Below are 18,024 nucleotides of genomic sequence, written 5' to 3'. Positions count from 1 at the left end.
ACAGAAACGCCACCCTGCCTCTTTAATTAATGAGCACATTGATTCCAATGACGCACATTCAACAGAAGCGCTGTGCCGCATCGCATTGTGTCTTTAACTAACGAACACATCATTTCCCTCGACTGTATGCACACTTGCGCCTCTAATAACTGTTCACGTCATTTTGTCTGACTGTACATGTACCGGCAGAACGCAGCACCTGCCGCCACTAAATTATATTATATTTGTCCCATTCTATAATTAATATACATACTGACTTCAACTACGACCAGTAAATAATAAGACTAAATAAAAAGAGTAAACTGTTATGTAAGTATGAGGGTTATATTATTTAACACTAGCACTACCGGAATTCTATAACTACTAGAACTGCCAATAGCGGTTATTTTGACTGTTCATACCAGACAGCAGTGAATGTCATTTTTGTCATGTTATATTTACTTCAAAGCTTCTATGGTCATGTTTTATGAAAAATGTGGGGTAATTTAAGCATACATAATATAATATGTTCGTGATATTATTGTGTAAGAGCTACTAGACCTCCCACAAAAGTGCATGCCCCAATTTGCTTTCCGCAATTTGCATCCGACAAGCTGGAGATCTAAGTTTTTCACCGCAGTTAAAATGTTGTTTTTGAAAGTCAAAATGTCAACAAATATAAAATGAAGCAGAATATTTCGTTAGATAAAAACATATTGTGAATTTTGGAAATGATTACTTCTGTCTTTATTCAATACATTTGGCTTTTGGAGTTTACAATGCTTCAGCATTATCGGAAATGTTTGGACCACACGAATCGGAAACAATTTTATGCAGCCTCTAATGAAATCTAGAATGAATAAATAGTTCTGTTATATTAGGACAGATAATAAACTCTGAATCACTCTCAGAATCAGTGTCAGATGAACTGTCAAGAGACCAAGAGACATCGCTCTCTGCTAATCCATCAGACTCTGTATCATCAATGTTCTCAAGCAAGGATAAAACCTCAGTGACAATCATTTTCTTTCTTGTTGCCATTTTGACGGTAAAGCTAAGTTTTAGCTTAGCAAAAGCATACAAAACTGACAGAAAAAGGTTGCTAGGCAACAGCTACGCACATCTTTAACGGTGGGAAAAATCGCTGAGGAGATACAACGCCTTTAATATGTGCGGTCAAATTGACCGCTATGGCCATTCAAGGTAGAAATACTCAGAACTCTTTTGTGTTTTGTAATTTTAATAAAATAACAATGTTAAAATAAAATTTACATTAATTTAAGAAAAGTCATGGAACTGTAGTTATATGGGTTTTATTTCAACAAAGTTACTACATTGCAAATCTTTAAAACGGTCAAAATGACTGCCTTGGTAGTTCTAGTGTTAATGTACAGGTCATTTCAAGAGTGATAAACAAAGTTATAGAAAATAGTTTATGTTTAAATGTTTAAAAATGTGGAAACCACTGCATCACACCATCTCCTGACTACATTATTATTTGAAAAATAGGGTCTTTATGGTGTGTGTGTGTGTATAAGGTTACAAGTATAACAGTTTATATTTCAGTCATTTAGGGAAATTAACAAGTGTCTCAGCCCTCAAGGGACTATTTGGCCAACCAGCTTATTCTTGCTTGAAAAACAAAATGTTACTGATACTGTAAAAAACTACCAAGACAGCCTTCTTGACCCCAAGTGGTCACTGGCAGTACCGGGTCCTTCCCTTCGGCCTAAATGGAGCTCTGGCCATCTTCCAGCGACTGATGGACGTCCTCCTGCGTCCGCACCAAGCATACGCGATGATGTCGTCATACATTCAGAGACTTGGGAGGAAAATCTGAAGTGGCTGCGGAGGGTGTTGTTGGAACTACGCTGGGCTGGCCTGACCGCCAACCCGCGGAAGTGTCACATGGCCCTCGCTGAAGCTAAGTACCTGGGGTACCAGGTGGGACGCGGCCTGATAAGACTGCAAGAGAAGAAGGTGGCAGCTATCCTCTCCACGCCACGGCCAACTTCGAAAACTCAGGTACAGGCCTTTTTGGGGTTGGCGGGGTACTACCGCTGCTTTATCCCTAACTTCTCCTTCTTAGCTTCTCCCCTGACAGACCTGACCAGGAAGGGGCAGCCGGAGAAGATCCCTTGGACCCCCGAGACAGAGGCGGCCTTCCAACGGATAAAGTCAGCCCTCACGTCAGAGCAGGTGCTCCGAGCCCCCCACTTCAACCGCCCCTTCCTGCTGCAGACGGACGCATCCGACACCGGATTGGGAGCCATTCTATCCCAGGGCCACAATAGTGAGGAACACCTGGTGATCTACATAAACCGAAAGCTGACCCCCGCAGAGGAACGATACGCCACAGTAGAGAGAGTGGGCAGTCCTGGAGCTCATGTATTACCTCCCTGGGCCGCCACTTCACGCTCGTAACCGTCGACGCTCCCCTACAGTGGATGGCCCGAGTGAAGGAGACAAATGTCAGGGTGAATCAGTGGTTCCCCGCTATCCAGGACTTCAACTTCACCGTGCAAATCCGAGCGGGGACGGCCAATGCAAATGCCGACGGATATGGTCCCGAATATGGTCAGATTTCGCAGGTCTGTCAGGGTCCACTCCCCACCCTCCCCCGATCTCCCTGCTTCTCCACAGGAACAGGACGACATGCTCTCATCAGCGTCACCCTGGAAACCGAGCAGTAACACCTGCACCTGCTTGTCACGGGCTGAGTGGCCACACCTGCGCCCCATCAAGCTCTGGCTACATAAACCCAGCAAACCAACGCAGAGGTGAGAGATGTCTCCACAAGACTCGGCTTACCCAATCTTCTATTGTTTCTACAGAGAGCAGTGTGTGACCGCCAGCCCCATCACACATGGGAGAGCACGGACCCACACTGCACAGCGGTGAAGAGGATTTCAAGAGGAAGCCGAGCACCAAGCACCAAACCGCCTCACGCCAACCCCCTTCCACCGCCTTTTCACTAATAAAATCCACCCTTTGGGAACTTACCTGCATCCTTGCGTCGTGTCCTTCTTCAACCCGCCACAGTATTTTTATGCTTTAGTAGAGTCAAAGTCTTACATAAAGCACCTTTAAGTACATTTTGTATTACAACAAATACCTTCGGAGGGCACCAATGGCCTGGCCATGCTTCACTTTACAGTGTGATTCAAAGATGTTTAAATCCATGTAATTTGAATATTTTGACACATGCAAACTCTGTTTTGGGGTTTTTAACTTTCACAGTATATGCAGAGGAAGAGTTTGTGGACCGAACTGCTGAGATGCAGCGCTCCACACTTTTAAATGATAACCATGCAACACAAAGCACCTCAGACTTTATTTGAGTTCCCAAATGAAACCCAAATAAATACCACATGCAGTAAAAGACTGAACAATATAATGCAAGCACTATAAAAGGTTTCACCACAAAATCAACTTTTTACTGATATGAGATCACTTACACTGCTAAAAGCCAGGAGAAACAGCTCTGTATTTATATCAGATGTGCTAAATGATTAATTTTGAGAGAAAAAAAAAATGTTTTTATCGAAAACAAAATGAGCACTAACTTTACATATACTGCCTTTTAAATATTGAGGGACTTTTCAAGTAACTTTTCATAAATATGGATATTTTCAAGGGTTTCCCAGGCCTTTAAAAAAATAAATAATAATAATTCACGAACTTCAAGCACTTCAAGAAAACAGTGTCATATGAGAAAAAAACATAATTGATAACCCTCACATTAACGGATAATATGAGTGCCAGTCTTGCAGTGTAAACAAAATTTAGATAACATTATGTGATGTATTTCAGTTAGAGTAATTCTCAATATCAGTGTTCAGTACATTATAAAGTACCAGATGTTTAAGTTTGCTTGGCATACACCAGATTAATAAATGCAATGTTCAGTGACATACAATAGAGCAAATGTATGTTATGTCAACTAGCTTGAACATCTCACTTGGGTGCGGTCCTCTATTAAGGAGTTAGTTCACCCAAAAATGAAAATTAGTCCATAAATTACTCGCCCTCAAGGCATCGTAAAATTTATATGACTTTATATAACTGTATATGTACAGTATTGTTCAAAATAATAGCAGTACAATGTGACTAACCAGAATAATCAAGGTTTTTCGTATATTTTTTTATTGCTACGTGGCAAACAAGTTACCAGTAGGTTCAGTAGATTCTCAGAAAACAAATGAGACCCAGCATTCATGATATGCACGCTCTTAAGGCTGTGCAATTGGGCAATTAGTTGAATTAGTTGAAAGGGGTGTGTTCAAAAAAATAGCAGTGTGGCATTCAATCACTGAGGTCATCAATTTTGTGAAGAAACAGGTGTGAATCAGGTGGCCCCTATTTAAGGATGAAGCCAACACTTGCTGAACATGCATTTGAAAGCTGAGGAAAATGGGTCGTTCAAGACATTGTTCAGAAGAACAGCGTACTTTGATTAAAAAGTTGATTAGAGAGGGGAAAACCTATAAAGAGGTGCAAAAAATGATAGGCTGTTCAGCTAAAATGATCTCCAATGCCTTAAAATGGAGAGCAAAACCAGAGAGACGTGGAAGAAAACGGAAGACAACCATCAAAATGGATAGAAGAATAACCAGAATGGCAAAGGCTCAGCCAATGATCACCTCCAGGATGATCAAAGACAGTCTGGAGTTACCTGTAAGTACTGTGACAGTTAGAAGACGTCTGTGTGAAGCTAATCTATTTTCAAGAATCCCCCGCAAAGTCCCTCTGTTAAAAAAAAGGCATGTGCAGAAGAGGTTACAATTTGCCAAAGAACACATCAACTGGCCTAAAGAGAAATGGAGGAACATTTTGTGGACTGATGAGAGTAAAATTGTTCTTTTTGGGTCCAAGGGCCACAGGCAGTTTGTGAGACGACCCCCAAACTCTGAATTCAAGCCACAGTACACAGTGAAGACAGTGAAGCATGGAGGTGCAAGCATCATGATATGGGCATGTTTCTCCTACTATGGTGTTGGGCCTATTTATCGCATACCAGGGATCATGGATCAGTTTGCATATGTTAAAATACTTGAAGAGGTCATGTTGCCTTATGCTGAAGAGGACATGCCCTTGAAATGGTTGTTTCAACAAGACAATGACCCAAAACACACTAGTAAACGGGCAAAGTCTTGGTTCCAAACCAACAAAATTAATGTTATGGAGTGGCCAGCCCAATCTCCAGACCTTAATCCAATTGAGAACTTGTGGGGTGATATCAAAAATGCTGTTTCTGAAGCAAAACCAAGAAATGTGAATGAATTGTGGAATGTTGTTAAAGAATCATGGAGTGGAATAACAGCTGAGAGGTGCCACAAGTTGGTTGACTCCATGCCACACAGATGTCAAGCAGTTTTAAAAAACTGTGGTCATACAACTAAATATTAGTTTAGTGATTCACAGGATTGCTAAATCCCAGAAAAAAAAAATGTTTGTACAAAATAGTTTTGAGTTTGTACAGTCAAAGGTAGACACTGCTATTTTTTTGAACACACCCCTTTCAACTAATTGCCCAATTGCACAGCCTTAAGAGCGTGCATATCATGAATGCTGGGTCTTGTTTGTTTTCTGACAATCTACTGAACCTACTGGTAACTTGTTTGCCACGTAGCAATAAAAAATATACTAAAAACCTTGATTATTCTGGTTAGTCACATTGTACTGCTATTATTTTGAACAATACTGTATATGACATGTATATGACTTTCTTCTTTCAGAAGAATCCAGTCAAAGTTATAGTAAAAATTCAGCAGTCAGCAATGCAGTCAGCAGGTGTTGCAGTTGAACAATCCAAAAGAAGTAAAATAAAAAGTGCCCATCCATTAAAAAATAAGTGTTTCACAAGGCTCCTGGGTGTGAACAAAAGCCTCCTGTAGTGAGTCAATGTGTTTTTGTAGGTAAAATATTCATATTCAAAACATACAGGTGCATCTCAATAAATTAGAAAGTCGTGGAAAAGTTCATTTATTTCAGTAATTCAACTCAAATTGTGAAACTTGTGTATTAAATAAATTCAATGCACACATACTGAAGTAGTTTAAGTTTTTGGTCCTTTTAATTGTGATGATTTTGGCTCATATTTAACAAAAGCCCACCAATTCACTATCTCTACAAATTAGATTATGGTGACATGCCAAACAGCTAATCAACTCAAAACACCTGCAGAGGTTTCCTAAGCCTTCAAAATGGTCTCTCAGTTTGGTTCACTAGGCTACACAATCATGGGGAAGACTGCTGATCTGACAGCTGTCCAGAAAACAATCATTGACACCCTTCACAAGGTGGGTAAGCCACAAATATGTATTGCCAAAGAAGCTGGCTGTTCACAGCTGTATCCAAGAATGTTAACAGAAAGTCGAGTGGAAGGAAAAAGTGTGGAAGAAAAAATGCAGCCACATGAGGATTGTCAAGCAATATCGATTCAAGAATTTGAGTGAACTTCACAAGGAATGGACTGAGGCTGGGGTCAAGGCATACAGACATGTCAAGGAATTTAGCTACAGTTGTTGTATTCCTCTTGTTAAGCCACTCCTGAACCACAGACAACATCAGAGGCATCATACCTGGGCTAAGGAGAAGAAGAACTAGACTGCTGCCCAGTAGTCTAAAGTCCTCTTTTCAGATGAGAGCATGTTTTGTATTTCATTTGGAAAACAAGGTCCTAGAGTCTGGTTGAAGGGTGGAAAAGCTCATAAGCCCAAGTTGCTTGAAGTCCAGTGTTAAGTTTCCACAGTCTGTGATGATTTGTGGTGCAATGGCATCTGCTGGTGTTAGTTTAATTGTGTTTTTTGAAAACCAAAGTCACTGCACCTATTTACCATTTACCTAGAAATTTTGGAGCAATTCATGCTTCCTTCTGCTGACCAGCTTTTTGAAGATGCTGATTTTATTTTAAAGCAGGATTTTGCACCTGCCCACACTGCCAAAAGCAAAATGACCATGGTGTTGGTGTGCTTGACTGGCCAGCAAACTCACCAAACCTGAACCCTATAAAGAATCTATATACCAGATTAGGAGATTCGTCTGTCGTCATCTCTGAGCGAATACACGCTGTTAATGTGTGCATCGTCAGATGCCGAAAGCGGCGTCACTTTTTACTTTCACTATGATGGGGAAAGACGTTCCCCAGCTTAAGTTTTACTTGCATAAAGTTTGCTCGTTACTTGTATGATATTCACTGGCTACCCTTCACGGTTTTAAACAGAAGTAGCCTATTTCCAATACTGCAATGCACCCACGCTACAAAACCCTAAATAGTCAGATGTGTCATGGACACGCTCTTGGCTCTTCCTGTAACAATATGCTGAAACATGGCAAATAAACCCAAATAATAATAAAAATATAATAATAATAATAATTACGGTATAATTCTCTATTCTATTATGTTTATGACATTCCCAATTATAGTTATTAATGTTGTGCATTGCTGTTGTGCACAAGCTGTGTGTGCTGAAGCTAAAGAGCTGAATGAACACCGGTAAACTGAAGTGCTGCCAAGCTTATTTAACACAGGGGAATGCACCATATATTCAGATATTTATACAACATAAATATAATATTACGTGCTAATCAGAATGTGTAACTTCTATTGTGGATTTGCTCTTTGCTCTTCCCGAAACAATGCGCTGAAACACGGAATGATAATAATACTCATTATAATGTTTTACATATCTATGTATATATATATGTATATATATATATATATATATATATATGTATATATATATATATATATATATATATATATATATATACACATATATATATATGTTTTATATATATATAATGTTTTATATATTATATATCATCTGCTGAACTAAAGATGATCACCATCAAACTGAAGCGTGCTCTGTTTACCCTCTATATAGCTTAACCAAACACATTCTTTATGAGAAAAATGTATATGCATAAAATAAACACACATTATTCTAACGTACAATTGCACAAAAGACTGTAAATGCACATACAAACTTAACTGTGCTAGTCATGTGTTGATCCGTTGGTGATGCACACTTTCCTTAACAACGCGCTAAAACATGGGCGAACAAAGATTCTGTTAAATTATTTTATAGTAGCTAATGATCTCATTATAATATGACAGACTTGCCCTGCACATGTTGCAATTCAATGTATTTTCATTCGAAGTAATTCCAATAATATTTCAAGCAATTAAAAACCATCATGGTGAATAGTGTGTATCTGAAGTGTCACTGCAGGAAATAATGCATTATTTATCGGCTCTAAGATATCGGCCAAATTCTTTCATCGGTTTGATAATGTTAACAGAAAAATTTACATTTATCGGCCGATACCGATATGGTGGCCGATATATCGTGCATCCCAAGAATTTAATAAACAAGTTTCACAATTTAAGTTGAATAAATGAAATAAATGAACTTTTCCACTACATTCTAATTTGCACCTAAGAATCACTGAAATATAGCTTTCGCCAACATTTGTAAATGGAAGCAGCTCCGGGAAGATGACGTATGAGGTCAGTGTTGTGCATGCACTAGCGAGTCTCGTGAAAACCAACGTTTGTTAACAGGAGCAAAGGAAGCAAAGTTTCCTTAATTTAGCAAAGGAAAATCAGTCTCCTCTTGGCCTCTCCTCTGACATTCTTCTTTACAAATCATTGTTTTGTACTTCTAATTAGTGTTGTTTTGATCTCTCCCCTGCACTTCCATGTTTGTCACTTCTGAGCAGCAAATGCGCAAAGACGACCTCATACTGTACATCATCCGCCCAGAACTGCTTCCATTTGCAACAGTGAGCGCAAGCTAGATTAAATTGATTATTACATTTTAAATATGGTTATTTTTCTTAAATAAATGCATTGATGCTGAAAGCGGCCTTTGTTTACCCACCAGAGCCATATGATACCCTTTTTTTTAAATGAATGGGCACTTTTTATTTCAGAAGAAGAAGAAAGTCATATAAACCTAGGATGCCTTGAGGGTGAGTAATTTATGTCCTAATTAAAATTTTTAGGTGAACTAACTCTTTAACAATAGTCCCGCACCCAAGTGAGATGTTCAGGCTAGTTGACATAACATTCACTTGCTCTATTGTTTGTCACTGAACCTTGCATTTATTAATCTGGTTGTATGCCAAGCAAACTTAAACATCTGGTACTTTTTAATGTACTGAACATTGATATGGAGAATTACTCTAACTGAAATACATCACATAATGTAATCTAGATTTTGTTTACACTGCAAGACTGGCACTCATAGTCAGAGATGTATAAAGTACTAGAGACCCATACTTGAGTAAAAGTACAAGTGCTCTATCAAAAAAGTGACTTGAGTAGAAGTTGAAGTGCTCTTTAAGCACCACACTTAAGTAGAAGTACTAAAGTATTCAACATTTTTTGTACTTAAGTATTGCAAGTAGTCTATTTTAAAATGTACTACTCAAGTACTGAAAGTAAAAGTAGAAGTATTGTGTTATGTAGCTATTAAAGAAAGTAGTCAAAAGTTTGAACATATTGTTTTTACTATTTCAAATGATTAACCTAAAGGACAACCACAATTCCTTTGACTGTAACTTCTCGTAAACAAAAAACGGTTACTAGGGTCAGTTAGCCCAATTTGCAAAATTATGTCATTAATAACTTACCCTCATGTTGTTTCAAACCCATAAGACATCAGAGGGTCATTTAGAATTTTTTGAAGCATCGAAAATACATTTTGGTCCAAAAATAGCGAAAACTACGACTTTATTCAGCATTGTCTTCTCTTCCGTGTCTGTTGTAAGACAACAAAGCAGTTTGTGATATCCAGTTCGCGAACGAATGTAACCGGATCTTTTTGAAACAGTTCATCAAATCGAACTGAATCGTTTTAAACGGTTCACGTCTCCAATACGCATTAATCCACAGATGAATTAAGCTGTTAACTTGTTTAATGTGTCTGACACTCCCTCTGAGTTAAAACAAACCAATATACAGGAGTAATTCATTGACTCAAACAGTACACTGACTGAACTGCTGTGAAGAGAGAACTGAAGATGAACACCGAGCCGAGCCAGATAATGACTTGTTCACGAGTCAAGAACCGTTTCTGTCAGACGCGTCCGATTCGTGAACCGAGGAGCTGATGATACTGCGCATGTGTGATTTAGCGTGAAACAAACCGACACACAGAGCGTCTGAACCGAACTGATTCTTTTGGTGATTGATTCTGAACTAATTCTGTGTTAATGTTATGAGCCCATGTGCAGTCAACGCCAATGACGCCATTGCGTCGAGCGCAAAAGAATCGGTGAACTGTTTTCTTCAACTGGTTTATTGAATCGAACTGTCAGAAAGAACTAACGTTACCGGTCATCCGAGAACCGATGCAACCGGTTCTTGACTCGTGAACGAGTCATTATCTGGCTCGGCTCGGTGATCATTTCTCTCTTCACAGCAGTTCAGTCAGCATGCGCAGTCTCCTTAAATCGCTTGATTCGCTCAATGATGTGCCAGCTTCATCAAACCTGCCATGCCATCTACAGTTCTGGCAGTGGTTTGTAATGGAATGATTCGTAACATTTTTATAATTGTAACGAGTAACGATGCAGCACATAAAAAAAAATATCGGAGTAAAAGTATTAAACTCAGCGAAAATATGTACTGAAGTAAAAGTGGAAGTAGGAGCAAAAAATAATACTCTAGTAAAGTACAGATACCGCCTTTTAGTACTTAAGTACAGTAGTGAAGTAGTTCTACTTCGTTACTATACATCTCTGCTCATAGTATCTATTAATGTGAGGGTTATCAATTATGTTTTTTTCTCATATGGCACTGTTTTCCAGCAAATATCTATCCTGTGAAGTTTTTTTTCTCTAATAATATTACTGGATGAAATAAAAAAAAATTCTGGTACAACTGATAATTTTAAGTGGGGTTAAATAAAAAAATCCTAACTGCTTGTCTATTCCTTTTAAGGCAGGCGAACATGGTGCGATTTTTGCTGAGGTTCGAGTTCGCAGACAATTTTTTTTATCTCTGGTGAAAATCACAGATGTTCACATGTGTAATGTCGGAAGAAGGTGAGGAAGCAAGTGCAAGTCAATAGTATTTAATGAAGCAATCAAACAAACAAGTAACATAAAACAGGATGATAGGTAGGTGCGGCGAAGTCTGATAGCAATCCGGGGAGTGACAATGTCCGATGGTGATCCAGGAAGTGGCGGTGAGGAGAGGCAGCATGAGAGCATGACACAGGGACTGAGATGGGCGAGTCGTGGAGGTGAAGGATGATATGCGTTACAGGTGAGGAGTGGATGGGTTTCCGAAGACAAAGACGATCCAACGACAAGAACAACACAGAAAACAGGAACGAGAGACCAGGCATAAACACAGGGACTGCAAACAATGCTCAGACACTCACAAGACGAAAGAAAGGGCAATAAGTAGGGATTGGATAATGAGTAGCAGCTGGTGTAGATGAACAATTAATGGAGACGCCCACAAGAAACAATCAGTGCTGACGCGAGACACACAAACTCAAGCCCGAGGCCACGGTTATCAGCCGTGACAGTACCCTCACCTCTAGGAACGCCTCCTGGCATTCCCAGACAACCCTACCTGACGATTGTAATCATCAGTCAGGGAGTGATCCAGTATGGCCCTAACAGGTACCCAACTCCTCTCCTCCGGACCTTAACACTCCCAGTCCACCAAGTACTGGAATCCTTGCCCCCTCTGCCTCGAGTCCAGAATACGATTGACCAAATAGGTGGGTTCCCCATCTACAAGTCGCGGACATAGGGGAACCGGGGTGGGTGGGTTAATTTGTCAATAAAACAGAGGTTTGACTGTCACTGGACTAATAATCTTGGTGACAGGAAAGGGCCAATAAATTTGGGAGCTAACTTATTAGAGACGGAACGTAGCGAAATGTTGTTGGTAGAATGCGCCACTTTTTTTGACCCACAATGTATAGAGGAGGCTTAGACCTGTGGCGATTGGCCTTGGCCTTGGTGCGCACCCTCACTCTCACCACGTGCGGTGGCACCTCTGGACAAAAGCATGGGCAGAGGGGACAATAGCTGACACTGGTAGCGAGTTATATGCGTACTCAACCATAGAGTTGTTGACTCCAGGAAGAAGGATTCTTGGAGACTAAACATCGCAACGTTCTCTCCAAATATTGGTTGGCCCGCTCAGACGGACCGTTGCTCTGTAGATGATAACCCGAAGACAGACTAACCATCGCTCCTAATAATTTACAAAGCTCTTTCCAAAACTTGGACACAAATTGGGAAACCAAGTCTACCAGGAGGCCATGTACCCGGAAGAAGTGATCAATTACAGTAACTTCTGTCTGTCCACTACGGTCAAACCGACTGTCATGCCATAAGAGGGCGGGAGGGCGAACAACCGATTCAGTGGGCCCCTGGGCGGAGGCGTTACCCCTTCTAAGGCGGTCTTGACCTTCGACTCGACCTCCCATATGAGTGATGAGATGACTGTACTCTCAGGTAAAATACACTCGGGAGTCACCGAGCATTCGGAAGGATAAAAAGAAGTGACAAATAATCAGGTTTGACGTTATAGGAAACTGAGCGGTACGATAGGGAAAAATCAAAGCGACCGAAAAAAAGTGCCCACCGAGCCTGCCTGGAGTTGAGTCTTTTCGCAGTTCTAATATATTCTAAGTTCTTGTGATCATTCCAGACAATGAAAGGTACCCTGACCCCTCCAACCAATAACACCACTCCTCCAATGCTAATTTGACGGCAAACAACTCTCTGTAACCACTTCATAATTACGTTTGGCAGGAGATAAATTATGAGAAAAGAACACACACGGATGCATCTTGTCGTCTGAGGCAGCGCGTTAGGAAAAAACTTCATCTACTCCTACATGTGATGCGTCGACCTCCACCACGAACTGACGTTGGGATCAGGGGCTACTAAGATGGGAGCCGAAACGAAGCAGCTCTTGAGGTTGGAAAATACAGTTTCGGCTGTATTAGTCCACCTGAACACAGTACTGGGGGAGGTCATTTCTCCGCCTTGACAAAAAGCCCATTTTCTAGTAATCTCTAGAGCACTCGTCTCACGTGTTGCACGTGTTCCTGGAGAGACGAGGAAAAAATCAGTATGTCATCCAGGTAAACATATGAACTGATCCACCATGTCTCTCATCACGTCATTAACGAGTGCTTGGAAAACCCCTGGCGAGTTGGAGAGCCCAAACGGCATCAACAAGTATTCATAGTGCCCTCTAGGGTGGTTAAAAGCGGTTTTCCACTCTTCCCCCTTCCTAATGCGGATCAAATCATTTGAAATGATAAGCATTGCGTAAATCCAGTTTTTTGAAGACGGATGCTTCATGTAACCTCTCGAATGCTGAAGACATCAACGTCAAAGGATACGTATTCTTTACTGTGATGTTGTTGAGCTCTCGGTAATCAATAGAAGGTCACAGGGAACCATCCTTCTTACCAAAAAAAAAAAATCCCGCCTCCGCTTGAGAAGAGGAAGGGCAGATGAACCTCGATGCTAGAGAATCAGAAATATATTTCTCCATGGCCTCCCTCTCCGGAATGGAAAGAGAGTAAAGCTTGCCTTTAGGCGGGGACTTACCTGGAACTAACTCTATGGCACAGTCATAGGGACGATGCGGAGGGAGAGAAGCAGCGCGGGACTTACTGAACACTTCCTTCAGGTCCAGGTACTCTGTGGGCACGTTTGACAGAACAGTACCCTCCTTCTGAAAAGCAGAAACAGACACAGCAGGACAAGCAGAAACCAGACAAGACTCATGACAATGTTCACTCCACAAAGATGATGGGTGCCACAGGGGAGTCCGTGAGGAGGAAGGGAGGGTTTCGGTGTGGTTGCCAGAGGTGAGGAGAGTTATGGGTCCTGTGGTGTGGGTGATGTGAGGCAGTTCCTGGCCATTGAGTGCGCTGACGGTAATCTGGTGTGAAAGTGATAGTGGCTCCTGAGTCCAGAAAGGTGTGACAGGTGTGAGTATTGTTGGCCCACCTCAGTTTCACCGGAAGGAGAGTTGATGATGTTGAGGACTACCCAGTAGAGATCCCACCCGATAGTAGCCTCAATCTTACTACCGGCCTGACTCTTTTACCGGGCAGGAAAGCAGATGTCCAGAGCCACCGCAATACAGGCATAGTCTTCGGGACCTCCGCCTCTCTCTCTCAATCAATCAATCAATCAATCACCTTTATTTATATAGTGCTTTAAACAAAATACATTGCGTCAAAGCACTGAACAACATTCATTTGGAAAACAGTGTCTCAATAATGCAAAATGATAGTTAAAGGCAGTTCATCATTGAATTCAGTTATGTCATCTCTGTTCAGTTTAAATAGTGTCTGTTTTTATTTGCAATCAAGTCAATGATATCGCTGTAGATGAAGTGACCCCAACTAAGCAAGCCAGAGGCGACAGCGGCAAGGAACCGAAACTCCATCGGTGACAGAATGGAGAAAAAAACCTTGGGAGAAACCAGGCTCAGTTGGGGGGCCAGTTGTCCTCTGACCAGACGAAACCAGTAGTTCAATTCCAGGCTGCAGCAAAGTCAGATTGTGCAGAAGAATCATCTGTTTCCTGTGGTCTTGTCCTGGTGGTCCTCTGAGACAAGGTCTTTACAGGGGATCTGTATCTGGGGCTCTAGTTGTCCTGGTCTCCGCTGTCTTTCAGGGCAGTAGAGGTCCTTTCTAGGTGCTGATCCACCATCTGGTCTGGATACGTACTCTTCTCCCGGGTCAGTCAAGCTCTACCCACCTGCATTGGTTCGTGATCGACAATGGGACCAGCCATGATCTCCCTGCTCGAGTTGCCAGTCTCAGGGGTGCCTGGAATACATATGTGACATGCCTGTGCCCCCAGTCGGTCAATACGAGCATCCACACGGAGCGCCAAGTTGATGAGTCTGTTGAGGCCGGCTGGCAACTCGAGAAGGAAGATCTCCTTGTGAACACGGTCGACCAACCCATGCAGGAACATAAGTGCATCCGGTGTTGACGATGCTTTCCTGCTGCTGATCCTGGCAGGTGACGCTGTGGTGAATAAAATCCGAGAGTGATGTGGAACTTGCTGCTTCCATGTTGGGTCAGAGCATTCTGTAACGTCTGAAGAAGGGGAGCAAGTCAATAGTATTTAATGAAGCAATCAAACAAACAAGTAACATAAAACAGGATGATAGGTAGGTGCGGTGAAGTCTAATAGCAATCCGGGGAGTGACAATGTCCGATGGTGATCCAGGAAGTGGCGGTGAGGAGAGGCAGCAGGACAGCGTGACACAGGGACTGAGATGAGCGAGTCGTGGAGGTGAAGGGTGATATCCGAGGCAGGAGTGGACGGGGTTCTGAAGACAAAGACGATCCAACGACGAGAAGAACACAGAGAACAGGAACGAGAGACCAGGCATAAACACAGGGACTGCAAACAATGCTCTGACAAACACAAGACGAAAGACAGGGCAATATAGGGATCGGGTAATGAGTAGCAGCTGGTGTAGATGAACAATTAACAGAGACGCCCACAAGAAACATTCAGTGCTGACTCGAGACACACACAAACTCCACCCACATAGTGCAAAGCCTGAGGCCACGGTTACCAACCGTGACAACATGGTCACGGCTCGTACTGTGTGAAATTATGGGTCGATCCTAGAACGTTACGAGCACCTCCAAACCTCACGATAATTTTCAAACATGTCAAAAAAAAACGTATGTGCCGTATGTACGGTTGAACGAGATGATTTGGTGATCCATCTGAAGTTGACCAATCAGAAGATGACAAAAAATAATGTATATAGAATTTTTTGTTAATTATACAGCTCTATTTTTTATTTGTTATTTCAAATTGTGCAAAATTTGCTGTTCAGCTTTATGAGTGATATACCTGTCGTATTTCCGCAAAACAAGCAGAAATTCAGAAATAGCCTTCTAACCTCGAGTTGTTTATGAAGAACAGAGAGTCGATGCTTTTCAGCCATTCTCTTTGTCTTTATCCATGTCTTTGTTTCTTGTTTTTGGACGTCACAAGCCATAGCTGCCACAAAGAAAACTATTTCATCCTCAGAATCCATATTTTTATGAATGGTGTGAAACGTAATGCTGATGTCAGCATTTGTAAAATCATAGTAATTTTGTGTCATGTGTGACTGCCCCCGTATGATTTTCGGATAAACTTAATCGTGACATGTGCAAGGGCTCACAACGTTCTGAGTTTCAGAATTGCATCGTGTACGCCCACCTTAACTCATCCTGTTCTTCCTGCAAGTAGAATCTGAATCTGAAGAACACATGGTAGTACTGTGCTTCAGAAATATAAAGGTGGTTTCTTAAATTGCTTTGATTCTCATGAAAATAATTTATGTGTGGATTTACACAAATGGTCATGATTAATCGTGAACATTTTAAAATACATTTTAATATACAAAAAAAAATTACACAAAATAAATTAGACATTAAATGATAATTTCTTCCATATATATATATATATATATATATATATATATATATATATATATATCCAAGTAAAAAGGCTTCTTGAAAAAGAAAGAAAATGTAGGGTGGTTTGTGTTGCTAGTACTTTGCTAGCACAATTGTTAAGTTGTTTCCATTGTCTTTCTGTTGCACTTTACCTCAGCCAGGTCTCTGATCTCATTCTCTGCTAGCGACAGGACAGTTACGTTTGCTGGCAGGTGGGCAGGAACAGTACGTAGAGTCGTGATGATGTTTCCATGAAGAAGAAGAGTCTGAAAAGGGTGAGACAGGACTTAAATATCAATCACAGGATAAGATTATTTTCTGTAAGTTGGGTCAGCAATCTTATAAATTTACACATTACATTTAAACTTATAAATAACATATAGAGAGACTTACAAATGAATTGTTTTCAAGACAAATGGCAAATACCTTTAATGCTGAGAGCTTTGTGAGGTCTCCTATGTGAGCAATATTATTATCTGACATATCAAGATGTTGAAGGGAAACACAATTGTTGAGCTGCCCAATGACCTGGACAAACACACACATTTGTGAAACGGAGTCAGAAGAGGCCAGGAAACATTGTCAGCCTCATTTTCAATTAAATATATGATAAATGCATGTACTGTGAAAATCACCTTTATGTTATTTCCAGCTAGATTGAGCCATTTCAGATTAACCATGTCCTTCAGTCCCTCAATATAGCCGATACTGTTGTTTGGGAGATTCAGAGTTTGTAAATGAATCAGCTTTGAAACACCCATCATGCGTACCAGACGGTTGCTTGCCACAGACAGCTGTTGAAAGACAGTTGGTTACAGACATTTCACAGAAAACATTTATACTAATGAGAGGTGTAAGTTGTGGTGTTGTTGTAGGCGTGAATCCAACATACCTGCTTAAGAACTTGATTACACTCTAGGTGCTCCAGCTTAATAATGTTGTTTTGGTCCAGAATAAGAGTGTGTGACTCCCCGTGACTGAAAAACTTCGGATCCAGTTTGTGGAGGCTCTGACTGGAAAGGTCTAATAAACCTGGACCTGAATAATAACAGCAAGGAACAAAACAAAAATATGCTCACGTTAAAGGGTTGGTTCACCCAGATAGCAAAATTATGTCATTAATAACATACCCTCATGTTGTTCCAAACCCGTAAGACCTCCTTTTATCTTCGGAACACAGTTTAAGATATTTTAGATTTAGTCCAAGAACTCTCAGTCTCTCCATTATAAAAAGAGGTCTTACGGGTTTGGAACAACATGAGGGTATGTTATTAATGACATAATTTTGCTATCTGGGTGAACTTACCCTTTAAGTTACATGAACAAGAGATATCTGCACTTACAACACACTTTAAATGTAAAAGAAACCAAAGGAAGAGTCAAATAAAATGTACAGAGGTTTATTAATGTCAGTTATACGTATTAAAGAGACAGGGTGACTTACCTTTCTGTGTATTAACTCAAATCTGCTTTTGTCTACTAGAACCTGGATCTGAGCTTATCTTGACAGACAGAATAACGCGCATTCACAGATTCCAGTACGAATAAACACCATATTGACAGG

At 40.9% G+C, this 18,024-nt stretch overlaps 1 protein-coding gene and 1 long non-coding RNA gene across 6 annotated transcripts in view; one reads left to right on the top strand and one right to left on the bottom strand.

The window, feature by feature from the left end:
* The window catches only part of LOC128015250 (uncharacterized), an 89,059-nt gene that overhangs the window by 49,131 nt on the left and 21,904 nt on the right, over nucleotides 1-18,024 (top strand). The window lies entirely within an intron of this gene.
* Nucleotides 1-18,024, bottom strand: part of LOC128015112 (centrosomal protein of 97 kDa) — a 57,187-nt gene that overhangs the window by 38,581 nt on the left and 582 nt on the right. For 4 of the 5 annotated variants that reach the window (XM_052598805.1, XM_052598819.1, XM_052598809.1 and 1 more), the window contains exons 3-6: nucleotides 17,353-17,498; nucleotides 17,096-17,254; nucleotides 16,887-16,988; nucleotides 16,613-16,726 (exon numbers count right to left, since the gene is read on the bottom strand). In XM_052598805.1, the coding sequence (XP_052454765.1) occupies nucleotides 16,613-16,726; nucleotides 16,887-16,988; nucleotides 17,096-17,254; nucleotides 17,353-17,498 (521 nt within the window). Of the gene's footprint in view, nucleotides 1-14,168; nucleotides 16,261-16,612; nucleotides 16,727-16,886; nucleotides 16,989-17,095; nucleotides 17,255-17,352; nucleotides 17,499-18,024 lie in introns of those variants that run through there. The other variant, XM_052598823.1, reaches the window with a different exon arrangement.

Source organism: Carassius gibelio, chromosome A1, assembly GCF_023724105.1.
Source record: "Carassius gibelio isolate Cgi1373 ecotype wild population from Czech Republic chromosome A1, carGib1.2-hapl.c, whole genome shotgun sequence".
NCBI classification, from domain to species: Eukaryota; Metazoa; Chordata; class Actinopteri; order Cypriniformes; family Cyprinidae; genus Carassius; species Carassius gibelio.
The sequence above is the reverse complement of the archived record's forward strand: the minus strand, read 5'-3'. Positions and strand labels throughout refer to the sequence as shown.